The 27696-nt window shown below is 39.3% G+C and overlaps 1 protein-coding gene across 3 annotated transcripts in view; it reads right to left on the bottom strand.

The window, feature by feature from the left end:
- Positions 1-697: 697 nt before the first annotated feature.
- MPPED1 (metallophosphoesterase domain containing 1) overlaps positions 698-27696 on the bottom strand; it is a 68225-nt gene continuing 41226 nt past the window's right edge. For all 3 annotated transcript variants that reach the window (XM_082751776.1, XM_082751778.1, XM_082751777.1), the window contains 3 exons: positions 12493-12608; positions 7053-7166; positions 698-3366 (listed from right to left, as the gene is read on the bottom strand). In XM_082751776.1, coding sequence (XP_082607902.1) covers positions 3248-3366; positions 7053-7166; positions 12493-12608 — 349 coding nt within the window. In that variant the 3' untranslated portion in view covers positions 698-3247. The remainder of the gene's footprint in view (positions 3367-7052; positions 7167-12492; positions 12609-27696) is intronic.

Genomic DNA, 27696 nt, shown 5'->3' with positions numbered 1-27696 from the left:
TTGAAGCCATTCCATCTAGTCCTATTGCTAGTTACCTGTGAGAAGAGGCTGACCCCCAGTACCCCACACCTTCCTTTCAGGCAGCTGTAGAGAGCAATAAGGTCTCCCCTGAGCCTCCTCTTCTCCAGACTAAACAACCCCAGTTCCCTCAGCCACTCCTCACAGGACTTGTGTTCCAGGCCCTTCACCAGCTTCATAGTCCTTCTCTGGATAAGGACAGCATCCCAGCTCTCAACTATTTCACGCAGTTCTGCTGCAGTACTCACTTGGTAGTTTTTCCCCGCATCACAAAAACATCTGACATATCCCCTCTGCCAAACTTTTGTAGTTACAGGAAACAGCTGCTGGCTCCCCCTCTCAGCAATCCCCTCCATCCAGTTTGCTCTGCAGCTTTTGAGGGAGATGAGGAAGCTCCAGGCTTGTGAATCGTGCAGGACAAGGACCCATCACTTGTCAGTCACTTCTGCAGTAAGCATTGCCATGCCACCTGCGGGACACTCCATCCCCTGTGCCAGCTGCCTCTCACTAAACCACAGCCCTTGATGATGATAGCTTTAATACCCCTACCTCAACACCCCAACTTTAATACCCCACACCTGGAGAAGAGATTCTCCATTACCAGCGCTGAAAGTATGAGGTGGATATAAAGAGGCCTTATGTTGTTTCTTTTAAGACTTTATTTGTCTAACATGCTTGACCAAAAATTACAACAACAATAAAGTTATGCCAAAATGATTAAATAACCTTTAAGCTTTCATACCTCAAGTACTTTAAATGATATTTTGAAGTAACAGCTGCTTTCATATCCTTTTCACATAAAAATACACAGTATTTTGAAGATACCTTAGGCAAAATTATTTTTAAGAGAATAGTTTATGGTCAACAGAAATTTTGTTGAGGCTAATAAAAAGATCTCTTTCCCCCACTTTTAACATTTTAGTGTAAGTGTCATGAGTGACTGTAAACATTTCAGACTTTAACATACAGCCAATTTTGAAACACGTTTCAAAACGCTTGTGTTGTGACTAGGTAAGACACTTTTATTCTAACTGCAAGCTATTCTTCATCTTCTCAATGATGCTGGGAGTTCACATTAAACTAAAAATTTCAGTCCTTGCTGATTTAGGAGCTGATCTTGCAATTTCTACACCAATGGATTATACAAAAAGTAGACCCAGCTGAATTCATGGTAGACTGTTCTTGTGCTACAAACCATGCTCATCCAAAACAGTTGCAGGATACTGCTGGTTTTCAGTTTGCTTTTGTTTCAGGAAAAAGCAGCAAATTAGTCAAAAAGAAAATCCAAGTCAGTCAACAGCTCCAAGAAGTGACAAATCTGTGTCTTGGTATGTTTTCTGGTGTCAGTGGGTCAGTACCTGGGTTCAAAGTTCACAGCTTCCAGCATCAGTCAGAAGAGCAGCCGCATGCAAAATGTGGTGTTTCTGCCTATCTTGCTTAGAGTTGAGGCTGCAAGTCTGGGGTTGTAGAACAGGTATTTAAGTTTGTGTATGTATATCATGTACATGCAGCTGCTACACAAAGGTCACATTTATAACTACACATCAGGCAAAAAGTAACCCGTACATCTAACCACTGTGTGTGCAGGTATGGGCTATCTACAGACCTGCAAACAACCCTGTATTGATAGTGCAATGATTTGCCTCATGTGTGGAAACAAAATTAATATATAGATGCAGTCAGCACCAAATTCAGAATGCCCATGTTCAGGTTACACCAGTTACATTATCTCCATCAAGGCAAAAAGGTTCCTCTTTGAGCATGGAGATGGTTGTTAGTTCAAGGCAGAAATGTGTTCCAGCACACATTTGAAGCACATATTTTTGTGGGTTTTAGTCAATTCTTGAGCTTCTGCCTAGGACTGGACTGAAATCCCAGCAGATTCAGCACCTCTGTTAACCTGCTGGAAAGCTGCAGGGGCAGGACTAGTGTCAGCCATCCCCAGCAGCTCTCACATCTCCTGCTTCGCCTGGGTATGCCAACACCCAACACAATAGATGGATTTCAACTGGGTTAATGGTTTTGTCTCGGGCCTGTCTCTGCAGTGTCTCTGAGTTGGCACATGGGAACGATAAGTTTTGTGAGGTGACTCTTGCTCTGTACCCACTGGCAAGTACTCGTCACTCATTGCACTTATGCTACTACATAGCTGTCCGAAAATGAATGCCCAAACTCCACTTTGGGATGACACCCCCCCTCTAAGTCCATACAGTTTCCCAAAGGACAAACTGAACACAATGACATTTAATCACAGCTGACATGGGCCAAATTCAAAACAGCAATCTCATCATTGGCTGTATGTCCCAGTAACAGGTTAACAGGTTTTAAACAGTCCCAGTGGGTTTTATTTAGAATATCACTACTGAACATCAGTTTTTTTGTTTTTTGGTGGTTTTGTTTGTTTGTTTGTTTGTTTTTGCTTTTTCTTTTTACATACAATCACGTATCGCCTTAGCATATGAAAAAAGTTACACTTTTTTTTTTTTCCCCCCACAGGTGAGGCCAGGTTACAAATTCCTGAGTTTATACTGCACTTAACACAGTCTCCCTTCTTGAATTTTGAGCTGTTTAAAGCATGCCAGCAATATGCACCATTTCCCTTACCATCTGTAATGCCAAACGTAGTCAAACTTCATTTTAGTACAGTGAATTAGGTAGGGCCTCTGCTGCATTGGTTTTGAATAGATGCAAAGAATCAAGACCTGGAGGACCTGAAATAAGAGCTTTCCTCCTATGACTGGTCATTCATGTACTATCTTTTGTACATGCCATGTTAACTAAGGGAAAACATCTTTACCATCACATTCATTATCAAGAGCTCACTGGGAAACATCTGAAATGAGGAAATCCTAGTCTAAACACTTATGTTTAAACTTCGAACTTTCTTGAGGAAACACTTCCTTGAAAGACATTGTTCTTTTAGTAAGTCCAATATAATGTATGGTATATACAAAAGTCCCTACTTGAGAGATATATATATGTATATATACGTGGAATGCATTCACTTTGCTGTGTTCACAAATATTTTAATGGCGATATGTCTTTAATCTGTTTCTGCCACCAAAATGCCTGTGTTCATCTTCCATTTCTGTCACTTGAATTTATCTGTGAAGAGATAGCAGGAAAAAAAGAAGGTTTTTGCTTTGTTGAATAGTTCCTGATTGGGATTCTCAGCCAGCAATATAAAGTTGCTAATGTGTTGGGCACAACATTAAATCCTTTATTATAATCATGTGTTCCTTGGAGTAGGTAAGTCAATAACTATAGGTGGATTTAGTGGCTGGTAATTCACAGTGCACACAGATGCATTCACGTAGGTAGTAGTTCCATCAGCCATGACACCATAACCTATGAAGAAAGTAAAGCTCTGGTTACTATTATTACTCAGTCTTTATTAATTGCTTTTTATTATTTACCTTTACCATTACCTTTATCGTACAACAACGAGTGTCACATATATTACTTGGAATGCATTTAAAATTCTTCTTAATGCAAAATGTGAAGGTCTCCAGGACATCGTACAACAACGAGTGTCACATCTATTACTTGGAATGCATTTAAAATTCTTCTTAATGCAAAATGTGAAGGTCTCCAGGACGAATACCATCTTTTTCCCACAGTAAAATATTCTGCTATCTTTTAAATCATATAAAACCAAAATTGACCCTCCCTGGTTAGTGGCTACAATCTCTGGCAGCCCGCTCCCCAGACCTCCTTAGAAACACTAATATTCTTCTCTGCAAAACTTTTTTCTTAAAACCTTCTCAGTTTTTGAAGAGATGTGAAGAGAGAGCTTAGAAAATTTCAACACTAAAAAAATGTCTGTATGTCATTTAGATTTGCAGTCATCAATGCACCAGTGTTTGAGCTATTTTCCTTTTTCCACCTTTTTTTTCTCTGTGCTATGTTGTACATCTGTTAAGAAACCAATGAAGAAAAAAGATGACATGACTAAGGGGAGGGTGTGTGCATGTGCACCAGGTTGGGATTTGAAGGAACCACTTCCCATGTGTTTGAACTCGCTAACCAATTTCAACCAGACTTGACAGAAAGACTCTAAAATGCCTGCCCAGGCAGAGAAAAAAGACTTTAGTCATGCATTCTCTGATGGACAAGGTGCATTCACATCCTAAGATACTGTAACTTTTACATGGGAGAAAACACCTCCTGAATGTCTTACTTGTGGGGGAAGTCATTAACTACATCTGATGTGTGGGTAGGCACCCAAGCCAAACAATTCCAGAGCTAAATCTGCAGGAAATCAAACTTCCAGTTCTAAGTTTTGTAGAAATACAGTGAAATGATGTTTGAAAAAGTGAAGAAAAAGCCCTTTAACTGCCATGGTGTTATGAAAAATTAGACACACTCTCCACTGTCAAAATCTTTTCATGAATGACTAGGAAAAAAACATGAGCTTGATTACACTAAAACTAAAAGCTTAATGTTGGACACTCAAATTGAAATAAATGCAAGTATTATGCTGAATATGAAGAAATGCAGTCACAATCTGAAACACATACATGATTTTGGAGAAATCACCTGGTGGAAAGCTTTTGTACTACAATTCAGTCTTATCATTAATGTAGTTAACAGAGAAACATATTCATTGCTATGCTGAGTTAAAGCTATTCATATCCTAGGTACCTAGGATCCCAGGTTTTCCAAGTGTAATTTCATGTCTTACAGAAGCATTGTTACTTGCAGAATTTACGAACAAGAAACCAGCAGCCAAACAGCTTTATTTTTCATTCCTTAAAATACCCTGAATAATGCAGGGTCTCTTGGACTCCCCATAGAAAAAACACACTATAGTTAGTAAGTAGGGAGGGAAGAGAACTCTGTCAGGTTCCTGTCACATACATTTCTTTAAATCATGTGCTGTTTGCCACAGAACAATTGTTCTATGTAAAACACAAACTGCACCGAGGACAGCCCGCTTTGCTGCTGGGACTGTCTCCTCAGCTACATGTTTGCAGAGAACAAAATCAGCTTGCTAATGCATTCTTTTTGCTGAAAGATTCATCATGCTACAGTTTTCACTCTTCCCCTACTGCCAAGCACTGGCTGAAATTGGCACAGCAGTATTTTAGCTGGAATCCCTGCCATGCTGCTTGTCACCACCAAGGTTGAAAGGCCACGTGTAGAGGTATTTTTTGGCAGATGCAGAAGTGCAGAGGGAGAATAGGGAAGAAACATCTCATCTAAGCATCTCATCCTCATGGATGTTCAGTAAACGACTGCTGCAGATGTAGCTATACTCAGTCAGGGGAGGAACTCATCTGTTCAAATCATGCATTCTCTCTCTACAAAGAACAGCTTTGTTTGCACAGCCTGTCTGCAATGGGAATTCTCCTCTGCAGAGATTTAGCATCCCACCGCAGAATAGGCTATGCAGCTCCCCATTTGTTTTCTCTAAATTATGATAGTTTACAAGAAGAGTACCTTGTTTCTGTGTTCTGATACCTTTGGTGCCAACTGTATTAATTCACACGATTTACCATTCCGTGGAGGTGCCATTCTTTTCCCTTGGGAGCCAAAGCTGGGCTTGGTCTTAGCAGATGTGATTTTGTTTACCTGCCTGAAGCTTCATGGCTCACTAACTGTTTGCTTACATCCCCTGCAACTCACTTGGCCTACAATTTCTAAAAAGACAATGAGTTTGAACTGTATTCACCAGCTCTCTTGTACAAATTCTCAAAGTCTGTTGCAACACAAAAATGTTAGGAAAAAGTACTGCCTATGCACTGTTTGTTTACTCCGTGCTTTTAACAGCACTTTGGACATTACCTACACATTAATAAGTCACCACAGATGAGATACACAAGGAGAATGGACTTCATCCCTACCCTCTGAAATAAAGATACGAATGTCTTCACTGATTTTACAGCAGCACACTTCTAACCAATGTCACCCTTAACTTAGCAGTGTGAAAACAGCAAGTCAGAGTGGGATTTTTTAGGAAGGGTGATGGTTCTTCATAGAAACAGAAGGATATGAGTGCCAGCTACTCCATTTTTTCCATTTGTTCATTTCTACACTGCTGAGAACCCACAGATATCCTACATCAAAGTCTGGAGCAGTCCCAGAAGCAGAAAGCTGGCAGTTGTAGAGCACCTCTTCCTGCCAGTAAGTTAACATTGCCAAGAACTAAGCGGCTGATAATACATGCTTACATGCTGATGGGTACATTTCTGCAGAGCCCAGTGTTTTCTCTTGGTGGGGGCATGCTTGAAGTCTTGCTGCCATGGAATGCATATGGGAGAGACATCTCTGTAGCTGACAGTGTCTACCTTTCCCTTCACCTGGAGATGAACTCCTACAGTCCCTGACTTCAGTAGATCACATTTGTCACCATTTACTGAATTATGTGAAGGGGACTCATTTTTTCCAATTAAAACTCAAATAGTCAAACTGCCTTGTTTTGTCTGGCTACAAAATGTTTCCCCTGACAAAGCAAATAAATACATGGATAAGCATCTTGCACTTCTACGCATGTTGGAAGTGACATCCCTCTTGATTTTACATAGGCACTGACAAGGAGAGACAACCTTCATTGTCCAATCTTAAAAATTAAGCCCCAGAAGCACCCCCCAAGTCATTCTCACCCATTAGAAAAAAGAAAGAAACACAAAACAAACAAACAAACACACAAAAAGAGAAACTGAGACACAAAGAGCTTACAAGAATTATCCTAAATCAAAGAGATTCAGCAGGGGAAAATACAATCCATCAATTCTAATATTTAGTCCCTTTCTGCAACTACTGGACTTGTGTTATTTTAAAATTTACAGTAATCCTCACTGTGATGGAAGCATCACCCTACTTTATAGATGTAGAAACTAAAAGAGAAGCTGAAATACAAATATTGAAAGGCAAATATCAGCCAATTTCATCTGTATATATGCAGCTAAATAAGTATCTGAATTCCAGAAGTGCTTCAGTTCAAACACTCAATTTTAAAAATACTGGTTAAAGCAGACAGCTTCTGTGGTTGTGGTTTTTAAGTATATATACAGAAAGAAATGTTTTCTAACCTTCATGGATGTGTCCAAAAACATGAAGCCTTGGCTGTACCCGTCTCTGGACTGTGTTCAGCAGCTCAACACATCCTACCCGTTGCATTTTCTTAGGTACCCAGTCTAGGAAACCTTTGGAAAAGAAAGGAAAGCTTTAAAAGAAGACGTTATCTGCAAAGCTGTACTGCTGTAACATTCAAAAATATTTCTGAGATTTAATGTCACATAACTTCTCATAAGCAGTCATAGAAAAACAGGCATGGAAAAAAATCGTGTTTGCCTTGGTAAGTAGAAGAGGAAACAAGGAAAAATAATTGAAGAAAAACTTAAAAGCCCATCTGAAGAAACAGAACTATGGTAACTCTTGCCAATAATTTTTCAAGTGAAAAAATCACTGCATTTTAAGCATTTTTGCACTACTGTTAGCAGGAAAAGTCAATGATTTATTCATTCTTCTTCCTTTAAGAAACGGAGGATTAAAGAGCAAGACTCCAAAGCAAGTCTCTGAAATTAAGCATCTAATTCAACACTTAGCTGTTTAAATCTAGCCCTGGGATGTAGTTATTAAAACTGAACACTTTAATTGATGTAATGGAATTTGTGTGGCTAATGACAAAACTGTATTTTTATCACATCAAATCTTACATTAGTGGAACCGAGGTGAGGAACCCACAGTGTATTTAAAAACAGTATCCTCGAGTAGACCTGGCTTAAGGGCTTCAAACAGCCAGGGAAACTCAGCCCTTCTGCAGCAGATATGCTTTAAGTGCTATATTTACTCACATAGATCCATACAAAAATGCACTTTTTATGAATATAGACAGAAATGCACACCAACTTGCTTCTGAATCCAAAAGCATGCAGCAGGGGGATGCTTACTGCCAACTGAAGTGTGGTGTTTTCTTCACAGTAGTATAAGAAGGATGTTGTATTAGATGCTTTGGATTAACCGATCTTGTTTCCTTTATGTTGTTCTGCCATTTTCATCAGGCTCAAATTTGGAAACGTAAAAGATACAATTATTCTGTTTTGTAACTAGCTAGACCACTTATCCTCAGAGTACTCAGCCTCCTGACCTGGAAGTCTGAGATAAGGAGCAGAAGAAACCCCCTTGTTTAGGGGCATCTCCCTGAACTTGTTTCCAGTTCATGTGGAAACTGTTAAGAGACCTACTGCTCCACCTGGACTGTCACGAGTCCATGGGGCCAGACCGGAGCTGGTGGATGCAATTGCTGGGCTGCTTTCCATCATCTATCAGTGGTCTTGGTCATTTGAGAGGTCCTGGATGACTGGAGACTTGCTAATGTGATGCCCATCTATAAGAAGGGTTGTAAGGAGGAACCAGGGAGCTACAGGCCCGTCAGCCTGACCTTGGTGCCAGGAAAGGTGATGGAACAGATCATCTTGAATGCATCACGCAATGTATGTGGGACTACTGGGGGATCAGACACAGCCAGAATGGATTCTTGAAAGGCAAGTCCTGCCTGACCAACTTCGTCTCCTTCTACGACCAGGTGACCCACATGGTGGATGAGGTAAACGCTGTTCATGTAATCTACCCAGATTTCAGCAAGACCTTTGACACGGTCTCCCATGGTAATCTCCTGGAGAAGCTGGCAGCCCATGGCTTGGACAGGTACACTCTTAGCTGGGTTAAAAACTGGCTGGATGGCTGGGCCCAAAGGGTGGTGGTGAACAGAATGAAATCTAGCTAGCAACCGGCCACCAGTGGTGTTCCCCAGGGGTTAGTGTTGGGGCCCATCCTCTTCAGTAGCTTTACTGATGATTTGGATGAGGGAATTGAGTGCACCCGCAGTAAGTTTGAAGACAACACCAAGTTGGGGGTAAGTGTCAATCTGCCGAAGGTAGCAAGACCCTGCAGAAAGACCTGGACAGGTTGGATTGATGGGCAGAGGCAGATGGGATGAGGTTCAACATGGCTAAGTGCCAGGTCCTGCACTTTGGCCACAACAACCCCATGCAGCGCTACAGGCTTGCGGCAGAGTAGATCAAAAGCTGTGCAGAGGAAAAGGATATGGGGGTGTTGGTCAATGCTCACCTGAACATGAGCTGGCAGTTTGCTCAGGTGGCCAAGAAGGCCAACGGCATCCTGTCTTGTATCAGGAATAGTGTAGCCAGGAGGACCAGGGAGGTGATTGTCCCCCTGTACTCTGCTCTGGTGAGGTCGCACCTCAAGTACTGTGCTCAGTTTGGGGTCCCTCAGTACAAGAAGGACATCAAGGTCTTGGGGCATGTCCAGAGAAGGGCTATGAAGCTGGTGAAGGGCCTGGAACACAAGTCCTGTGAGGAGTGGCTGAGGGAACTGGGGTTGTTTAGTCTGGAGAAGAGGAGGCTCAGGGGAGACCTTATTGCTCTCTACAGCTGCCTGAAAGGAAGGTGTGGGGTACTGGGGGTCAGCCTCTTCTCACAGGTAACTAGCAATAGGACTAGATGGAATGGCTTCAAGTTACACCAGGGGAGTTTTACGTTAGAAATGGGGAGACATTTCTTCTCAGAAGGAGTAGTCGGGCACTGGCATGGGTTGCCTAGGGAAGAGGTGGAGTCACTGTCCCTGGGGGTGTTCAAGGAAAGGTTAGATGTGGTGCTTAGGGACAAGGTTTAGTGGGTGACATTGGTAGTAGGGGGATGGTTGGACCAAATGATCTTGGAGGTCTTTTCCAACCTTAATGATTCTAGGATTCTAGGATTCTGTGTGTTCTGGTACTCTCACTGTGCCTGTCATAGCTCTGCATCCCTGACTTAGATTGCTGCAATGATTGTTGCGAGAATATATTGTACATTTGAAAAAACTGTAGTCAGCCAGAGAGGTGCAGAGTCTGGACCTACTTTTCATGTGTTTTCTTTTCAGATTCACTCAAGCATGGCTAAGTAGCAGCTAACCAACTGGCTTAAAAGACCAAAAGAGTGGTATTCAAGCTCTTGGAAATGCTCTCAGGTTTATTAGAGTTTCAAAGTAGGTTCATACATTGAGAAATAACTCTTTAGATGCCCGTGCCTGAAAACTGGGCTCATTATAGTATGGGTTTTTATAAAAATGGTAGAAGTTTGCCCCACTATCGTAGTTGTATCCTAGGTGTCAAAAAGAGGAAGCAATGGATGTAGATTCCTAATTCATTCAGATGCCTCTCAAGACACTGTTGGCTCCTGATGGGGTGATGCACAAAGAGAAAGCTGTCTGAGTTACAGACAGAGCAGGTCAATGCTGAGTTCTGTTAATCAGTTCTACCTGTCATTCCTGGTATCCAATGCAATTCAAAATTCAATGTAGGAAATAACAACTATTTAAGATGCCACAGTGAAGCCAGCAGTTCCTCTGGAATCCAGTTCGTGGTTTTTTGTTTTTTTTTTTTTTTTAAAGCAAAATTGTTGTAACTTTAGGTTTTGTTACATTAACGATTTGAAACAGTTAATTGTCAAAACGTCTGTGGTGAACATAAAGGCAAAAGTATTTCCTCTTCAAAAACTTCACAAACAAAAATCCATAAAATTAACTTCTCCATTAAATTAAACATTATTTATGTTGAACATGTTTTTGTTTACATGCATTATCAGCCTTCTGAAGCTTTCCCTTATGTTAGCAGCTTATTATGTACACCTGACTACACAAACTAAGAATAATTGATTACACCTAGCTAACAAATAGAGTTCATCTTCGTGTTTTTGTAATGTTTGGTTAGTTGAAACAGGTTTATGCAGCTGTCAGGAAAGTATAAATCTTTGTAACAGACAATCAAGCAGACAGCTAGAAATGAAGACTTAAGGGTGAAATTAAATTAAAAACAAATAAAGAAAAGTGAACTTTTTGAAGAGAAATAAAAGAATCATAAATGCATACCTTTAGGAGTCAAGGAAAGGACTTTACAAGTTACACTATACATAAAATTAATAAAAATATGCTGATTTAGAAATGAGCATTAGCACTGATCATGGGATCATGAATATTGTATTTTATAAACTACAAAAATATGCTATATATTTATTAATAACAAACAGGTTAAAATAAAATGGTCAATAACAGCTGTTTAATTTTTGTTTCCTTATCCTGTGTGAACCTCTGTTTCCTTGCCGCAGTTTCATCCCAAAGCACTCCTCTAAAACAGAAAAAAAATTACTTGTGGTTCAGATTTTCTTTACACATTTAAGGGACTAAGAAGCACAAAGTCCATTAACTCTTAATGGTGCTTCTGCATCTAAATCATACAGGCAATTTTAAAACTATCTAATAATGAAGCATTAATTAGTTTAGGGGGATGCATGCAGTCTGGAAGTGAATGAATAAAAAAGGAGCAGAGAAAATGGATGATCGACAGAATTTAGGCACCCATTCTGGAATGTAAGAGGAATTTGTAAGAACACTGATTGCTTTTTATGATCATTAGGAACAGCTCTAGTGATGCTGTCCAAGATCAGAACAAAAAGAAACAGCTTCCTGGTGAAAATAATTGGCTCCCAGGGTCAAGGAGGATCCTGTTTCTCAAAATGTCTGTGGACAGAGATACACAATAAAGAGGTTCTGTAAGTTAGGTAGAGTGCTAATTTCTTTTGAAGCGTAATGTATTTGTTACCATGGATGTCAGGGATGCCAACAGCTGATGCCCTCAGGCAAAGTGTTCTGTGCTGAAGCCGTCTATTAATGAATCAATAAGACAAAGAAATGGGATCTTCAAAAAAACAAAATCCTTGGAGGATGGCTCAAACTGAATAAATAATAATAATAAATAGTAATAACAACAGCAATACAGGTTTAACCAGATGGCAAAATTAGCCCAGTGCCTGAAACTGGGTGCTGAGAAACTTGCTCTCTACCTTCAGTCCCTGGATTTTCAAGCCCTAGGTACAGGGATATTCTTCAAAGGAGCTGAGGAGCTATATTATTATTCCTTGTAAAATACAAATGGAAAACTGTTTATTGCTGGTCTGTTGCTGGATTGTGTTAAAAATTAGTAATTCACCCATGCTGTCCAAAGAGCAGGCCAACTAGTGCAGAATTTGGGTTTGTGAAACAGGAAATTCATCAAGTCAGCATGAAAATACAGCTTTGGGTTGGAGGGGGACATTAGTGCAAGTGAGGGAGAAAGACTGTACTACAAACTAATCCTGTATTTCTCTCCAAGCAGACTCCCTTTTTCAAGTCTACTGATTTCACCACTGTCAGAGCGGGAGGACGCATGGGCAAACTGGACCTTGTTAATTTATAAAACTTATTAAGACTTTATTTATGAGGACTTCAGTTTTGTACCTGTTATTTAACTTTCCACCACTGATCGTAAGTAATCATGAAACATAAACCCAAGCCAAAGCCCTGGTGCTGCTGAAAACAGTAGGGTTGTTACTTCTGACTTTTACAACTAAGGTTTCCACTCTTTGTCTAAGGACAGCCATCAGTTACTGTATAAACATCTGAAATACACAGCTAACAGCACTAATATTTTCTTACCGAGAGGTGGTCCATGTGTTATAAGAATATCTATCCCATCTGGAATAAGGTTCCATTTCTCTAATAGCGCTTGGCCTCGTGGAAGATTAAAGCCCCAGCCATAAAACCAAGGTTGCCTGCCAAGAGAGGAGGAGAATGTCTTCAGTGCTACTTCCATGTATTGGTTATCTAATTAAAATATTGACTTCCTAGTAGCCTGGAATTTGAAGACACAAATAGCATTCATTTTCTTCTTTCTGTGCACAGTAAAACCCTCTTTACATACAACCAGTGTTACTTAACTACTGTGGAAAATCAGTGCACTCTCCCTATGAGTTTCAGTAGGCAGCACAGAACAAAATATTCATACAGTTACTCTAACCAGGTGAACAGTAACTCTCACAAGACCTAGGTACCAAGACGTCCACTTGCTGGACTCCTGTGGTATCTAGAACACCTGTCACAGATAGCCAGGTGTGGATATGTGTTCCACATTCCCTCAGATTGTATTTGGCCCATAGCCTACTGTCATTTGGGCAAGGGCAGACCCTGGCACAGCTACAGAGCCCACTCAAAAGCTGGAGACATCACCTATGCTGGTTTGTTTCTCCAGTGGGAAGCATCCCATCAGAAAAAAAAGAACGCTTCTTCTTTTCCTACATATAATTTTCTTCTGTTCTCTGGTGTGTTGAGTTGCTTTTAAGTAAGACTTTACATATTCAGGATTTCTTATCAGATGGGCATTTATATTTTTAAAAACATACTTATAGACTGGCTCATTGTGGAGCAGGGGGATTGTAACACTGCCAATCAGAACACAATTTATCCGTATCTTGCTATCCTGTTGATTAAAAAAATGTGTTTCACTGCAATTATATCACAGTGGTAAATTATGTTTTGCTGACTATGCTCTAATTCTCAGCCATAAAATTGACAGGTTAGTTTTAGGTTGAAATTTTTTAATAATTTTTTGACTGACTTGTTCTGAGCATGTCCATATTTGAGGAACAACAAATAGGCTGCTGTGATTTAATAAGGTTTATGATAATTGCAGCCTTAGTGTTTAACATACATACATACATACACATCAACCAGACTTCCCTTTGAGATGTTACTTTGTTAAAGAAAGATTTACACTCCCTCACTGCATCAAAAGACAGAAAGAAATCTTTTAAACAAATTCTCTGAACATCATGTATGGCAAAGACAAAAATAACAACATTAACATAGTAACATCATCACATCATGTATGGCAAAGACAAAAGAAAATACCCATAAAGCTATTAATCATCTTGTTCCATTACTGATTCTTGACTAACATTTCAAAAATTAGCACATCTGCAATATTCATGATGATATATTTTCTACTTTTCCTTTTAGAATGCTGCAAAGCACATGTCTACTGAAAACAGCTTAAAAATACAGAGCTTGTGAAAATATAAAGGGATGTGGCTTACCCGGGGGAAGAAAATTCTGGTAAAGGGAAAACAGAAGGGGGCTTTGCAAATGTTTCCTTTTTCTAGAGACGACAAAAGCCTCAAGCTTTCTAGAGAGGTGTCTGAAGGCTTTCTGTGTTCACAGCTAGGAGACAGCTCATCTCCTAGCTCCTCATCACACAATGCCCTGCATAACCAGGTGTCCAGAAAAAAATAAAAAAATAAAAAAAGTGAAGCTTCGCACATCTGCCACTGGGACCAGAAATATATCTCAGCCTCCAGAAGCTGTGACGAGTGAGGTGAAGCTGTGTGAAGATGAGATGCTAACAGCATGAAGCAGAAATGTTGTTTTGAGTCAGGTGGCTCACACCAAGGCAGCTGGCTGAGAAAAAGACCTAGCCCTTCACCAGCTTCTGCCTTCACATTTTACACCACACGTATCCGGTTAGTTGTTCATCATCCAGGCTTTCCTCCCAGGAGGAACAGCAGCTGGCTCGCAGGTACATGACTTCTCCCTTTCCTACTGCTGGGGCAATTACTCATGGTCTATTCACTGGCTTATTTTGCAGTCAGCTGCTCACAACTTTGGTTTGTAATTCTGTCATACAGACCAAACCCCAGTCTGATCAGAGATCTTTATGTTCTGCTCACCACTGACAGGAATATTTTTCTCTCACAGACACACTGTGAAAATAAAGCAAACAAGTTTGTAAGGTGCTCAGATGTCACGGAAGTGGCAGGCTTTATAAAAACATACAGGGGTTAGGCTTTTTCCAGATTCCCCACCCCTGTCTTGGGATCGCACTACAAACCTTGTGTGCCAAGCAGCTTCCTTCACCAACATGAAAACACTCAACTACTTGGCAAACAGTATTTAGGTCCAGAGCAAGTTTTCCAGGAGGAAAATCTCACTGACAGAAAATATTTGCAAGGGCAAACAGGACACAAACAAAGCATCAGTCAGTGCAGTAAATCCTGCTTTGGCTGTTGAAAGCCACTGAGAGACGCAGGGAATGCAGCCCAGTGCTCCCACCCGCTGCCCAGGTCAGGATGGTCCCCAGGACCTCAGTGGGATAAAAGGTCAGGATCTGCCCCACCGCCCGCTGGCACGCCAGGCACAGCAGAACCAGCTGCAGCCAGGCTGCTCCCCTGGAAGAAGCCAAGGGGAAAGAACAATATTTGCCAAAGAAGAAAAGGTCAAAAACCTACCAAGCCATTATTTTAAGCACACAATGAAGCATTTATAAGGAGATGTAATTGTGACCATCACAGGTTGCATCAGCAGTCGGTTTAATCCTGTTGAAACCCAAAAGACCACGAATTGCACATGCAGACGTGAGAGCATCTGCGTGCCTCTCCTAGGCCTAGCCCATAGGTTGCCACTTGTTAAAAGCCTGTTTCCCCTTATGAATAGGCATGATCTGCTTATTAAGACCTGCAGCACTTTCCCCTGTCTCTGCCTCCCTTTGTGCCTGCAGCTCGCGCCCGCCTGAGCTGCAGGCTGGTAAGTTATGCATGCTGGAGCTGTTCTTTTGTGAAGGGGAAATGTTAGAACTCGCCTGATTTGCCATAATGCTGTCTTTTGTGACAATCCCAAGATTGAAAGAAATGGTTGGAGCATTTCTGACAAAAATATGAAGTCCCAGGAAGGATTCAGAGGGGGATGGTAGTGTGCTTTACATTTAAGAGGGAAGAAAAATCATGCACTTCAGTGCCCTCACCCCCAAAGCAAAACAAGCTTCATATGCATGCAGGGATTTTATAAAACCCCAAGTCCCTTCTTCAGAAAATTTATTGCAAAAGTTTCTGGGTAGGAAAAAATAAATCTTCTCTAATAACCACTAACAAGTCTGCAATCTGGATGTCATGCATAGACAACTTGGTCTAAAATTTCCATTTATGATGAAACCTGAAAATAAAGTTGAAGTCTTAATATCAAGCACAGAATTTCTGGATCTCTTTATTAGTGCTTGCTCAGGAAATGTGTAATGTTTATATAGATATAGATGCTTCAATAATAGTTTGCATTTTAGGAAGAAAATGCTACAGTATGTTCTAAAAGAGAAAATCTGCTACTAAAAAAAAAAAAAAAGAAAATTATTTGGCAATTAGAGATTTACATCATGAATGTATTTCACCTCTGAAGTGAAGCACTCATAGAAATGTACTTTGATTTAGATCTCATATTCTTAAAGGGAACAGTGTGGATCTCTCCATTTACTCTGAAATTCAACGGTATTATTATTATAAGAATAATGATTGTCTACATATAAGACTCTAGGGGGAAACTACATCAGAAATGAATTTGTTTACATCACAATTAACCTTATGTTAAAAACATATGAACAAGTTTTGCAGGTCAAATAACCCACCATTCAAAAAGGGCTCAATTATCAGAATTTGTGCTAGCAATCAGATGTTGCTTTATGTACTGAATTTCTATCTTTCTGTTCTAAAGTAACCATTGGAATAATTTTCTTACAGAATGATAGTTGCTATGACAACCATAGCAAATTTTCCTTTTCTGAAACAGATGTCTCATTTAGTTGAAAATTAGAATGTGAAAAACCCATGGGAAAAATTAATTCAAACTTTAACAGAACACTGACTACAATGTAATCTCTTATAGGTTAACCCCTTAACATCTTTCTGCACTCTTGTAGTAACCTTCTCATAAATTCTAATTAATCCAGTTCAACCTCCTATGAATGACTTTCTCAGCTATCATTAGTGCTTTAGTTGTTTTTGAAAGGAGCATTTCTGTTACAATAATAACAGAAAAAAAGTCATACAAAAAAAAAAAAAAAGTGGTCAAACATATTACTTCCTTAATTATTTATTAGTTTTTCTTCTTTTATTCAGCTACTCCTGGAAAGAGTAACTGTCTAGTCCAAGAATTCTTTTGTCATTTAAATGGGGCATAACTTGGTTTTACATATGATTTACTGTAAAGGGCAGTGATGCACTACACAGACTTGACCTGTAATTTATGTGAACATCAAAGGTTTTCAATTTTCAGACCACTGGTATATATCTTACTCTGCTCAGCAAACGTACAAGGGAACCCAAAAAAGGATACTTGACCAGGGAAAACTATCAATGTGCATGTTTTTTTCTATTACACTCAATGAGAGGGTGAAGTCTAAATCATTACCTTGGCTTTATTTAAACATTGTAACTTAAAGAATGGATTTCTTCCTCTCTGTACACTTATCTGCTCCACAGGAACCTCCATGGTACTCTGCCATCAGCTACAAATGAACCCAACAGGCAGTCACTGGGCAGTTTCAAAAACATTCCCACCACAGCACTGCCTTAGTGCTCACGCGGTGCAAGCTACCCAAGGAACTTCAGGACTGCCAGATTTACAGCAGGAGCTTCATCTGGTTTGTCTGGTTGTTTTAGACAAATCCTGCCACCAGTAGGCACGCAATTACTCTTGTTGACTTCAAGGGATAACTCCCTTACAGAGTCCAATATCCACAGGGAGCTATGAGTGGTAACAGACTCAATAGTTATTAGCGTATCAAAGGGATCAGTGGGTAACATCTTGTGTGCACTTGAAGAACAAAAAATATACAACTAGAATACAATCATTATATCTCCTCATTTCCGTAAAGCTTCCTACATAAATCTTTTCTGCAGCTGAAAGGCAAATTCTCTCACTAGAATTCCTCTGCTTACAAAATAAATTTCAATGGTTCATGAAGACATGCAACTTGTTCCCGTCTTTCCTCCACAACAATTGTCATTTTTCTCCTATAGGAAAATAAGCAGAGAGTGGCCTATGACTGTAAAGAAGCTCACTGGGAAAAGAATGGAACAAATACTCTCATTTCTGCTCCCTTTCCCTACAATTGTAGAGACACACATCAATCTAATTTTTCCTGCTCTTCATTTATTAGTTACAGTTCAATGAACAAAGGTATACAATAATGTATACCTTCCTTGTCTGCCTGGAGTTCACATCCTTCAGGTGGTCATCAACCAATCTCTTTAAGTACCTTTCTAGCCTATTCTAAGTAGCTATCTCCAGTTCACTGAGCATTTTTACAGCTTTTTACTCAGTTTTCTCATTTTCTCTCCATGTAAAGAATCATAAAAGTATGCCTTTTTGTTTGATTGTTTGGTTGTTTGTGTTTTTGTTTTGGTTTTGGTTTGGTTTGTTGTTTTTTTCTTGTGTCATCAGTTGTTTCTACATCTAAAGTAGGTATGAAATAACAATGTTCTGTCTTTTTTTCTTTGCTGCAAGAGGACAGCCCAAAATAGGCAGGGACCGAAGGAACAAGGTAGGGCACTGTTTGTAGGCTTTGAACAAGTGTTCATCGCCTTGGCATCAAAGCATATTAACAGCATAACTGAGATGTAAAGAAGAACATGTTTCAGAAGTTGTGAGGAGACATATTATGACCAGATACCATGTGAGAGAGGGTGGTACATTATTTACAGAAGTGGCGTACAGCAGTGTACAGAAAGGATTAAATTACACAAAAAAAAAATAATATTCATAATATTGGAAGCCAAGTGTTTTAATGAAAGCCAAGGCCTCATACTTAAATCAATTAAATGCACCTTATAGTTAATCTCATAGATGATTATCCTCTGGAACACACAGCCACGAAGTACAGCTCAGCAGGTGAAAGTCAGAAGTGGCAGGGAGAGGAACTAAGCTAAGAACTTCAGCTAAGACAATAAAAGGCTTGCACAGCGTTACCTAGGGAGTCTGTAGTGAACACCAAATTGAATTTGGATCCTCCATCAGTCTACCGGCCACAAGAAGTACATTTCTTCCATGGGAAAGTTTACTGTGTTTTGTTTTGTTTTTTCTTTTGTTGTTGTTGTTTTTTTGTTTGTTTTGTCTTACTTGCTTTGCATCCAAGGTTGTAATTCTCAGAACTCTGAATTAAATTAAATTACTGTTTTCACAAAAGGAAAGGAGTGTATAAATCAGAATGTGACCCTTTGTCAGTAATTATTTCTTTTGCAATTTGAGTTACATATGAAGCCATGCATCTTTTGTTTAGTAAATGATTTCATACATCTCTGATTGGACAGAAGAAAGAATGAGCTGTGACTAATAGGAACTGATCGTTTTTAAACATTAATTTGTTATAAAACAATGAAAAATAAAATGAAATCTATTTTTATCTTCATAACAAGAACACAGAAGATAACAGGTAAGGAGAAAAAATAATGAAAGACTGAATTTAAAACATGCCAACACCAAATGCAAAAAGTTTATCTCATTCTGCTGGGAACCAAATGATAATGTCCCATCTGATTATTTTTTTTAAATAATAAAATAAACTTCACAAACAACCTTTAAAGCTCATTCGGAATAATTGGATATGAGATTCAATGCTGAGAGGACAGATGTAGAACTGTATGGACATTCAGTATTATGGATTTAATGCAGGGCTAATGTGTTTAGCTCCTGGTATCTCAGAGTCTGTTCCCTCAGTTTTCCCAACATGAAAAATATATGTACAGGTAGGTTATCCAGACTATATTTCAAATACTTGTAACTGTTAAGTCACAGTGAGAAGAAGGACTTAAGAGGGAGTAAGGGGATTGAACAGCCTCTGTCCACAGTACAGTCACCATCTCCTTTTAAATGCAAAACTTGCCACAAATATAACACTCAGTATGGAAAAATAATTCAAGTCTCATCCATGCATGGCATCTCTACAGTTTTTCACTATCAGATGACCAGACAGCTAAAGAAACATATTCTTCTTCTGCACATCTGGCTAGTTGGGGTTTACTGTAGTACTTTGAGACTGTGCAGAAGTCAGCTGAGGAAATGGAATATCCCTCCAAAGGGAGACACTTGGGGTGTGGTTTGTTTTTTTGTTGTTAGTTTTTTTACAATGAAGCTCCTGGAGGGACTCTCTTAGATGAAACATGAATAAAATACGTAGGATGCACAGGTGCACTGAGAATTGATAAAAAAGGCCCTCACAGCAGCCACTTCTCAGTTTAGTAACTCACCAGGTTTACATTCTTTTCTCAAAATACCAGGACTAATTAGGCCATATGGACTAACTGTCTGCCAGTTCTTTCTTTGTTTTCCTTCTTTTTTTTAAAAAAAAAAAAAGAAAAATCAAAGCCGTTTTGAGTTAAGCAAGCATGAAAATGCTTCCAAAACAATTAAATTAATACTCCACATGCATATATACACATAAAGTATACTATTAACATTTTCAAATGAAGATATTTCTTGTTTTAAACAGCACATACTGATATGTCATATGGCCTGTTTCTACCTAAAGTGAACAACATACAAGCAATCCTAAAATCCAAATTAATGTTTTCCTACAGTCCTAAATTCACCCCACACCAGAGTGGTGGAAAGCAACTGCTGCAATGTAACTTTCTATGCCTACATCTTAAACACATAGATGTTCATTTGGCTAGCCAGGAATTCTGAGATAGCCCTATAAAAATAATATACTTACCTGATGTAAATTATACAACTAGAAATACGAGACACACACAGGTGTAGCCCTCCATTTTAATATTGGTTTAAATTTGCTTTTTTACTAGGGATGAAATCCTCGTATTAATTCATGTTAAATTATGTCAATTTATAAAATACAATTATGAACGACAAATCCAAAGGAAGTGTTCTGATTTGTGAACAAGTTCTGAGTGTTGTGAACAGCTCCACAACAAGTGATAGATTACTGGTTTTTTCCCCTTAAATTCTGGCCAGAAAAAAAGAGAAAAAAATGGAGATAACCATGTTACAATTAGACCCTGTGATGGTGGCTCTGTTTACAGTTCTGCACTTCCTTAGAGCAGGATGTAAAGTCACGATCTACTTCTCAACGTAGCAATGCACCTATTTTGAAAAAAAATGATGGAAAACACATACATACAAGCATCTGTGAAGTAGAGAGGCTGATTCTCACCAGCATAAACGGTTTAAAGCTGGTGGAGCTCTGCCAGTTTACTCCAGCTGAGAATCAGCTCCATGTAGATCTGCTCCAAACTAGATAGCTATTTGTGTTTCTCCTGGAACATTGCCAAAGGGCTCATCAAAGTACCCAACTGTGTTTACATCTTTGAAACATCCTGAAACCGCTGCTGTCTGAGACTACAGTCCAGACCACAGATATAGCTTGCAGTCCTTTTGTTGAAGTGGGGAAAAAAAAAAAAGGCACCAAAAAATAAACACTTTAAACTTTAAAATCTGCTCTGTCTCATAAAATTAAACTTTTAAAGAAAAATAAACAAAAAACTGCTGTGGGGGATTGCTATTTCACTCTCATGGTTTATGAACTGCAGGAAAGTGTAGCCAATTCCCTATAGTGAGATTACAGGTCTCTTCTTCCATAGGTCTTAAATTAAAAACCAGCTGAATACAAAGTGAGCTAGTTTACTGGATCAGAAAATTCAATTATTTCTGCTAAGTAACTGAATGTGAACTACTTCAATACTACTTCTAATAATATACAACTAATAATTATCACCCAAGAAAGAACCTTTTTTCTACCAACCTAATTAAACTGAAGCAATATATTTTTCGACTGCTCTCAAATTTAACTAAAGCTAGAAACATTTGCAACAAAACAAGCAAATGCAAATCTCCAGTCATATGCAGAAATATAAAGCCACACCATTTATTCAGACATTACAAGAAAAAGCACTTATGCCGAAATGTGATGGGAAATAAACATAACTGCTGATCCATATTTAGCAGACATACACAGAAATACACATGCACACATAGCATCATGTCCTCCTGCACTCCAGTACAGATACAGTGGAGGAACACAACTGCAAAGTGGATGCAAAGGATCTTTGCATTCAGTAACTGACTAAGCTCACTCTGTGAGAGGTCACTTTGAAACATCTTAGAGAATTGATCCATATCCAACATGTATGTGTAAGCAGTACACAACGGTGTTTGACTTACTGTTTTTTTCTTTCTTTGACTATTCAGAGATTAAATTGTTCCAAACTCCTCAGCCCTGGGCAATGTTTGGGAGAAGTCTTTTTTGAGAGAAAACATTTTCTGGAACATTTGTTAACAGGGAAGAAAATAATGAATATTCTAAATTGCTGTCACTTGAAAAAAAAATCTCATGGGAAATGGAGAAGTAAAAGTTCTCAGGAATACACAACAGCTAGAATTTATCACGTTGGCCTGCCTTTGATTAATTTATGAGCTACAATACATGTAGTTAGATTTACACTTTCATTCACTCACATAACCTAGTGCAGAGTTTAATTATCACAGAATCACAGAATTTCTAGGTTGGAAGAGACCTCAAGATCATTGGGTCCAACCTCTGACCTAACACTAACAGTCCTCCACTAAACCATATCCCTAAGCTCTACATCTAAACGTCTTTTAAAGACCTCCAGGGATGGTGACTCCACCACTTCCCTCGGCAGCCCGTTCCAATGCCTAACAACTCTTTCAGTAAAGAAGTTCTTCCTAACATCTAACCTAAACCTCCCCTGGCGCAACTTTTGCCCATTCCCCCTTGTCGTGCCACCAGGCACGTGGGAGAACAGACCAACCCCCACCTCACTACAGCCTCCTTTAATGTACTTATAAAGAGTGATAAGGTCACCTCTGAGCCTCCTCTTCTCCAGGCTGAACAAGCCCAGCTCCCTCAGCCGCTCCTCGTATGACTTGTTCTCCAGACCCCTCACCAGCTTCGTCGCCCTTCTCTGGACTCACTCGAGCACCTCGATGTCCTTCTCGTAGCGAGGGGCCCAAGTTTAAAGAATAAAAAAAATTCGTGCCGGGAGCCCTCATGGCCAAAGAGCGGCCACCAGCTCCCTCCTTCCCTCCCGCTGCATCTCTGCCATCTCCACGAGGAGCAGCCAGCAGGTTGGGCTACTTGCTTATTAGTTAACAACAACCATGTTCCTTTAACATGCTACAGAAAATTCACTTGCAGTCTGAGAAATTTTGATTTTGCCTCATACATATTTTTTTCAGCATTTTTTTATGATTCTGGCTAATTCTTTTCAGTTGCTTAATCTGTATGGCAGTATTCATTAAAAAGACCTCTCCTGAATTCAGTATGATTGCTAATATGAGCAATGACAGCTGTATAGTTCTTCTTTAGGAAGAACTTCTTTACCGAAAGGGTTGTTAGGCATTGGAACAGGCTGCCCAGGGAAGTGGTGGAGTCACCACCCCTGGAGGTCTTTAAAAGACTTTTAGGTGTAGAGCTTAGTGATATGGTTTAGTGGAGGACTGTTAGTGTTAGGTCAGAGGTTGGACTCAATGATCTTGAGGTCTCTTCCAACCTAGAAATTCTGTGAGTCTGTGTGATTCCGTGATATACCTAGGGTTTACTGAATGAGACTCAGATTTCCTGTGTTTCCAAGTCCTGAAAAGAGAACGCTTGTCAGGACATGTTTACCACATGAAATTCACCAATTTTAGCAAAATGCCATTAGTAAAAAAAAAAAAAAAAAAAAGTGTGGGGGAGAAAAAATATCCAGTGATCTGTTTCTGATGTTAAACCAGCCAGAATGCACTCTGAAGTCTCACTTTCTGCCCCTGGAAAACCTTTTACTCTTCAAGAGTTCAATATCTTACAGTTCTCCCCACCACCTCCCCTGAACAGCTGAATTTAATAGATCAAAATCATTTTGCAGGAAAAACCTTTCTTACAATCTCCCATATGCTGCAAACTAAACTACAGTGTATTGCAGTTTTAAGTGTTTTTAGAAGCAGCACTTTCCAAAATGGAAAACAGTTTCTGATAAGTACAGAAAAGGAAATAAAAATATCACTCGAGCATTCCATTAAAACACAATTAAACCTGCATCTATGCACTGCAGTCTGTAATTAATATTTTTTAACAGGATGATCAATTTTGCTTTCTCTCTTCTGAACATGTTGTTATTTCTTACACATCAGTCACACCTTACCTACCGTTTACTGAATGCCTGAATCAATAAAAAGTCTTCAGCATTCTAACTGTAATAATACAGCCACATCAAGTAGGCTTAGAAGCCAACCTCTTCCCCAGAATTTCTGAAACTTGAGATGCCTCATTTCTAAATAATGAGTGGCACCTATTCCTCCCACTCATGATATTCACTTTATTTTAGAACCATATCTGTGTACCTAAATTACTCATTTATATCATCTAACTCAATGTCACTAATAAAGACAGAGCTCCAAACAGCTCCTGACTTGGAAAATCAGGGAACATCCACCAATATTAACACATATTTCTGAGCAACCAAAACCCAGCACTCAGTAGTATTTCCACATCCAGCATTCTGTAAATTCCATCACTGGCAGAGCTAAACATGAAAACAAGCCACCTGCTCAAAAAATTACTTAATCTGCAATATGCAATGAATGCAAGATTTTTAGAGTGGTATTCTACTGTTTTATATAACAGTACAAAAGCAATTGCACTTCAGTTATTTGTATTTTTATCTTTTGACCAAGTGAGGATGCAGAAAGGAGAGAACAAATGAGGGTCAGATATTTTACTTAGATACATTTCTGGTTTGTTTTTGTCCAATAACACATATTTTTGAGCCTCTCTACATGTTTTCTTCAGGTGCAAAGTATTGAATAGTTTTTTGCAGATTTGAAAGGGAACTTAAGAATCAAAGCAGTCATTCTGATGCAGAAGAACAGTAATCATTTTCTGTGAATTTTAAAGAGAATGAAATGTGCACCATAGTATTTTGCACTGCTGCTGCTTGCTCTAATATGGGTAAGCCATGCTCCCAACTTGGGAGGTACATTATGTTAAATGAAGTCAATATTTTATTTTAATACAGTTTCATTTTAATTGATGCTCACCTCAATGACTGTAAAGATTTGTACGAGGTCTGGCAAAGTAAACATGAGATGATTCATCAATGGCAAAATGTAAGCATGTCCCTATCATGAAATGAATCTATAAATCTTTGTTACATTATTCTACTGATGGAAACTGAGTTCAGTGAGGAATGAAAGAGACTATTACAGCTGCTCTTGAAAAGATGGAGGAGAAAGGGACTGAAATAGAGACCTACAGATTGGGTAGGCTAGACTCAGTGTGAAACAAAAATGAGTCTGCCTCATCTTGTCCTTTGCATGCTCTTTGAAACAACTACAATTACACATGGAAGTCACCATTCAGCCTGCCCAAAGGACCCATGTACACATGCCAATAGAGTTTGAGAGTAAGTATAATAAAGTCACCTACATTGTGATTAAAAGAAAACAAATCAGGCAAGGAAAAAATATCAGGTGAGTTAGACATCTGTGGCACCACTGATGACACTGGACTACACAGCTTGGATAAAGACACTGGGCTGCATGTTGTGAACAGTTGTGACCTGCACTACGTCTACAGAAGGACCTAACACCAAAGTGGGGTGATGACATGCAGAATAGGGCCCTTGCTGAGGTTGCTTTGGGCTGAAGCTGGCGTCCGATACTCATTAACACAACCTGCAGATCAGTGTGTCTTGCACTGGCGCAGTCAGAACTCACTGAATGGCCCTGGCCCAGGATGTTATGCTCAGTACACTCCCCCCACACGCACACCCCTAACCTTCTTGATTCCCATTATCTGAACAAAAATGTTGTATGAGAGATGTTGGTCTGTGTGTAAACAAATCGGAGAAAAGCAACAACAACAGAAAACAAAACAAAGCAAAACAAAACGAGTCCAGCCTGAGCATCTGTCACGTCAGCAAAAATGGTCACAAATGACTTTCTAGGCTGATATTAATCTTTGCTCTCCCATTCTCCCTGACTGGGAAATAAAAGTTTCTGAAGTTCCAGATGGGCTATAACAAAATAATGAAAGAGGAAATGTGAATGCATAGATGCTAAAAAAAATGTAATTGTGTAAAAAGATAAAATGAGGTTCTGTTCCAGAGGAACAGATCCCTCCAGATAATCAAAGCAAAACAAAAATCTACTCTCTGAATAATGAGTCTGGAGGCAATCTCATCCTAAAGGGTTTCTTTAAGTTATCCAAGACAATACGTCATTTAGAATAAGGAAATGGTCACGTTTGGCAAGAGGGGTTTGATTGTCCCTTCCTCTTTCACGTTGCTGAAAATGAAAAAAAAAAAAAAAAAACCACACACAAAGAGAAATAAAAGGTTCCCCTGCCACATTGTATGCCTGTTTCAGGACACGGTGACAGAAGTTTCTCCTACAGCTCTGTACAGCTGCTTAGAAGCATTACGGAGATTCAATGGATAGGAAGAAGTTGCCTTCCTTTCTGTCACTTACATTTGTCTTGCTATGTCATGTAAAACGTGTACCCTTACCATTAATGCACAGTAGTTCCCCTTGTAATAGAAAATGCCACGGGAATTCCTGCCCTTTTCCACAAGGTCAGAGCATAAACACAAAATAACTGATCTTCTGCAAATGCACACCTTATCAATAAATTTAAGGCAGAGGTGTAGTATTAGACATTAGAGGGGCAGCAGGATAACCTTTGCCAGATATAAACAACTTCTGATTATTGATCTGTGGTCAATTCATTCATCTTAAAGTCTTCTCATTAGTTATTGCAAGCAAGAGGAGAAGAACAGAGCTATGTTATTTACTCACTGAGTTGTATAAAACTTGACTTAAAAAATATGTAGTACGGCAGAGTTTATTAAGCTCCAGCCATGTCTCAGCCTGTTATTGAAACCCCGTGCAGCATAGCAGATGTAGCAACACTCAGGATCACACGTATACGTATGAACCTCAGCAAGGTGTGCTCATGTTGATACAAAAGCACACATGCACCTTTAAATTTATTTATTTTTACAGGGTGTTTCTAAACAATGAGCATAAAAGGACTAACACATTGTTGCCTCATTCAGAAAACACAGCAGATCTTGTGCAGTGAATGCACCAGGGTGTTTTTTTTTTTTTTGTGTAAACAGTGTGTGATTGTGCAATTAAAATCTTTAGCAGTGCAAAGGCACAAGTGGATTGTATTTAATTCTAGCTATAGCTAACACTAGAACTCCTACATTGTGGGGGTAATGAACTATAATTGAAGGCTGGAGATCTATATCTGAAATGTTCAAAAATCATTAATTAATATAGTTCCATGAACGATGTCCCCATGGATATAATATTCAGTCTGCTGACAGAAAAAAAAAAAAAAAAGATGTTCTGCTACAATTCAGTTTCAGATTTCCACTTTTATTTTGGCTTTCTGACTTTCAAACCACCTGTCTGGACTGTCCACTGCTTGTCAGCAGTTTGATAGCAACATCAAAGCTCCCTATTGCAAGGACTTTTTTGATACCTGTTCATTTCAGGTATCAACGATTATACCTAGTTCTAGCTCCATAGTGGCATTTACAATTACAGAAACATTGCTCAAAAGGGACCTTTGGAGGTCTTCAGTCCAACCCATCACTTCAGGGAAGCCTATCACTCTCACTAGATCTCATCTGCCATGACTGTCCTGCCAAGTCTTCAAAGCACCTCAGGCTGCTTGCTACCTCCGCTAACTCTGCTACCTCTGTGTTGTTCCTGCATGCTGCAATCTATACATTATGATTTTACATGTTACTGAAAAACAAATAAACTCCCCCCTGACAAATGGCTTCATGCTTTGGAAGGCCCAACAGTCACAAGAACATTTTATAGAAGCATTTTTTTTAAAAGTATTTATTTTACCTATTGGCTTTTCTCATAGTAGTCCAGAATGAATTAGGGTGTTTAAGAGTACTTTCCAATCAGAAACTTTCCAATTTACAATAAATACTATTGAGGAAGTAAAGTCTTTGTTTTATATTCATTGCAGCTATGGCAATTCTTGATGCAAGATTGCTTCCAGGC

The sequence above is a fragment of the Aythya marila genome (genome assembly GCF_965140915.1).
Source record: "Aythya marila genome assembly, chromosome: 1".
In the NCBI taxonomy this organism is placed as follows: domain Eukaryota; kingdom Metazoa; phylum Chordata; class Aves; order Anseriformes; family Anatidae; genus Aythya; species Aythya marila.
Note: the sequence above shows the minus strand (reverse complement) of the source record. Positions and strands in the feature narration are given on the sequence as shown.